General features: G+C 41.6%; 1 protein-coding gene across 1 annotated transcript; it reads left to right on the plus strand.

The window, feature by feature from the left end:
• The first annotated feature begins 680 nt into the window (after positions 1–680).
• LOC130966532 (uncharacterized) lies at positions 681–2,675 on the plus strand. The gene is made up of 3 exons (XM_057891348.1): positions 681–1,269; positions 1,553–2,545; positions 2,632–2,675. Exons 1-3 carry the CDS (start codon positions 681–683, stop codon positions 2,673–2,675), a joined length of 1,626 nt encoding a protein of 541 aa, XP_057747331.1.
• Positions 2,676–3,101: the final 426 nt, after the last annotated feature.

Here is a 3,101-nt window from a genome sequence, read left to right on the forward strand (position 1 = left end):
TTTAAAATTTTAGAATACAAATTGAGTCAATTAAAAATTGGAGGATTAAATTAAGTTGAAGGTCAAATTTCAAGGGCCATTTTGAGTATTAACTCGAATAAATTGGATTTATCGGTTAGATTCGTTAGGTGGCTCATTTTTTTTTTGATATGATTTATTGGTGTGAGTTTAGCTGGATTATGATCATTACAGGTGAATTACACTGTTATGACGGCGTTGAGTTTGGAATTTTGTGGGAAAGAAATCGGACCCACCGATTTCAAGCAAGTTGAGTGAGGAACACAAATCGGTGGGTCTGATTTGTGTGAGGTTGTTGAGCTAGAAATCGGTGCCACCGATTTGTGGGTTTACAAAGAGGAAGGAAATCGGACCCACCGATTTCTGGGGACCGGAAATTTTTGTTTTAATCCGGGAGGGGACCGGTCGGACCCACCGATTTCTGATGCACACAAATTTCGATACGAACACGGTCGGTGCCTACGATTTGCCTGTAAGTGCATTCATAAAATGAAAAGTATCACAGAAGTCTCATTCAATTCTTCGTAGCCGTCCCAGCTGTTCTTCCTCTCCTCGTCCCAGCTGTTCTTCATCTCCTCCTCTCATTTTTCTTTCTTTTTCCCTCCCTGTTGAAGTAGAATAAATTTCTGGAATAGTGAGTTTAGTCAGGTACGTATACTATTATGGATGATAGAGTTGTGTTGAAGATTTATTATTACGGGCAGATTTTATTGGAAACATATGAGGGGGTTCAATTTGTGTGTGAGAATCCATTAGATATTGTTATTCCGTTCACATTATCATTTGAGGAATTGAAAGGGATGATTTGTGAGAAGATAGATTCTCAAAGATTTAGGAGAGTATCATGTATTTTGTACCGGTATCCGTTATCTGTGTTTGGTGGGTTCGTTCAATTTCAGACCAAGCACATCACAGATGAAGCGAGTATGCATGAAATGTTTTCATTGTATATGGATAATCGCCACCGAATGTCGTGCATCGAGTTGTATATTGAGTTTGAGCAATCCGAAGCAGACCGTAACATTGAGTTGGATGATTATAATAGTGAAAGCGAGGATGAATTTGAAAGTAACTACGAGATCGTTGGTCCAGGTGAAGATGAAGATGAAACTGGCGGTGATATGAACGCAGATGTGGCAGAAGTTGCAAATGCACTAGCAAACCCGCATCCGTTTCAGGAGCCTTCTTTCATGCGGTCGTTGGATTTGGAGGCTATGCACGCACCGGAGTTTCCGCAATATATGAATTCAGGTGTGTAAAGCTAGATAGACATGTGAAACTCTGATGTAGCTGATAAATAAGTCAGATGCGTAGCATATGTGGATAGTCATTTATGACCATATCATTTGATTTTTTTTTATTAATAGGTAGTTCTTTATTATGAATTGTATTTAGTGGTTCTTTGCGTAGATAGATCAGCGAAAAAAAGACTATTATAGGCTTATATAGTCCTAGTGTGTTTAGTATTTGAGTTGTAGTAAGTAATTTATTACTGAGGACATAATAAAGGATTTCTTTCTTTTGATGTATGCAGCCCTTCCTGTTGTGGCGGATGGTGAGTTCACAGTGGGGATGGAATTCAGTTCAAGGGAGGCAGTAATCAAGGCAATGAAAGATTATACCATCCGAAGAAGTGTAGACTATCGGGTATATGAGTCGGAACCCACGACATTCTATGCCAAATGTACAGAATATGGCAATGGTTGTGACTGGTTGATTAGGGTAACCAAAATGCAGAAGAAGTACTGTTGGGAGATAAGGAGGTACAATGGAAGTCACACGTGTACCAGGTCAACTATTTCTCAAGACCATTCGAAGCTGGATTCGAAGACAGTTGCAGAAGCAATTAAGCCGTTGGTAGAAGTTGACCCGTCTATAAAGGTGAAATCAATCATTGCTGAAGTCCAGTCAAAGTTTAACTACACCATCAGTTATCGCAAGGCTTGGTTAGCAAAGCAGCAGGCGGTGGAATCAATTTTCGGTGGTTGGGAAGCATCGTATGAAGCTTTGCCCATATGGTTTGAGGCCATGTGTCAAAAGGAGCCATCAGCAGTGGTTCACTTTGAAACAATGCCTGCTTACCAGGGGGATGATTTGGTTCCTGATATACGTGTACTGCATAGAGTCTTTTGGAGCTATTATCCTTGTATAAGGGCCTTCAGACACTGCAAGCCAGTGGTGCAGCTGGACGGGACTCATTTGTATGGAAAATATAAGGGTTGTTTATTGGTTGCAGTCTCACAGGATGGTAATAACAACATAGTACCTATTGCATTTGCCATAGTGGAGGGAGAGACTTCGGATGCATGGTACTTTTTCCTGAGTAACTTGCGTCAACATGTGGTGACACGTGATGGAGTGGGACTTATCTCTGATCGACACGATTCTATTAGGTCAGCTATTGAAAGAAGTAATGGTGCTTGGTCTCCTCCTAGAGCATTCCATATGTTTTGTATCCGGCATATTGAGTCAAACTTCTTGAGGAAGTTCAAGGCACCTTACTTGCAGAAGCTCATCGTCAACATTGGTAAGTTTGAAAACAATGAAGTTTGATGTGATTGTAAGTACGAGAAAGTATAATGATGTTCATCGTTGACTAAATGTTTTTCATAGGATACTCGAGGACGATCAAGGAGTACCAGATGCGCTATGAATGATTAAAGGAACGGGGTGAGGCTTACACCAACTGGCTTGATCGGATCCCACGTGAGCAGTATGCTTTGGCATTTGATGGTGGTTACCGGTGGGGTCATATGACGACCAATCTTGTGGAGTGCATCAACTCCGTCTTAAAGGGTGCACGCAATCTCCCGGTGACTGCCCTTGTTAAGGCTATATTTTACAGACTGAACGAGTTGTTCACAAGGAAAAGAGCCGAGGCAGAAGCCCGAATTAATAATGGACTTGTGTTCTCTGAAGTTGTGACCTCCAAGCTGCATGCAAATCAACGAGCATCGAGTAACATACAGGTTAGCTGTTTTGATAGAGAGAATGAGGTATTCGAGGTACGCGAGATGCCAAGTGGGGCTGAGTATGCAGTTGACCTACGCCACCGTCGTTGCGACTGTGGTGAATTCCAGGTT

Source organism: Arachis stenosperma, chromosome 3 (genome assembly GCF_014773155.1).
Source record: "Arachis stenosperma cultivar V10309 chromosome 3, arast.V10309.gnm1.PFL2, whole genome shotgun sequence".
NCBI lineage: Eukaryota > Viridiplantae > Streptophyta > Magnoliopsida > Fabales > Fabaceae > Arachis > Arachis stenosperma.

What these genes read in the sequence shown, in the direction of transcription:
- LOC130966532 (XM_057891348.1), top strand. Translation starts at nt 681, where the DNA reads ATGGATGATAGAGTTGTGTTGAAGATTTATTATTACGGGCAGATTTTA. An exon ending in TCCGCAATATATGAATTCAG is followed by an intron (nt 1,270 to 1,552) that starts GTGTGTAAAGCT and finishes TGATGTATGCAG; the next exon opens with CCCTTCCTGTTGTGGCGGAT. An exon ending in GAAGCTCATCGTCAACATTG is followed by an intron (nt 2,546 to 2,631) that starts GTAAGTTTGAAA and finishes TGTTTTTCATAG; the next exon opens with GATACTCGAGGACGATCAAG.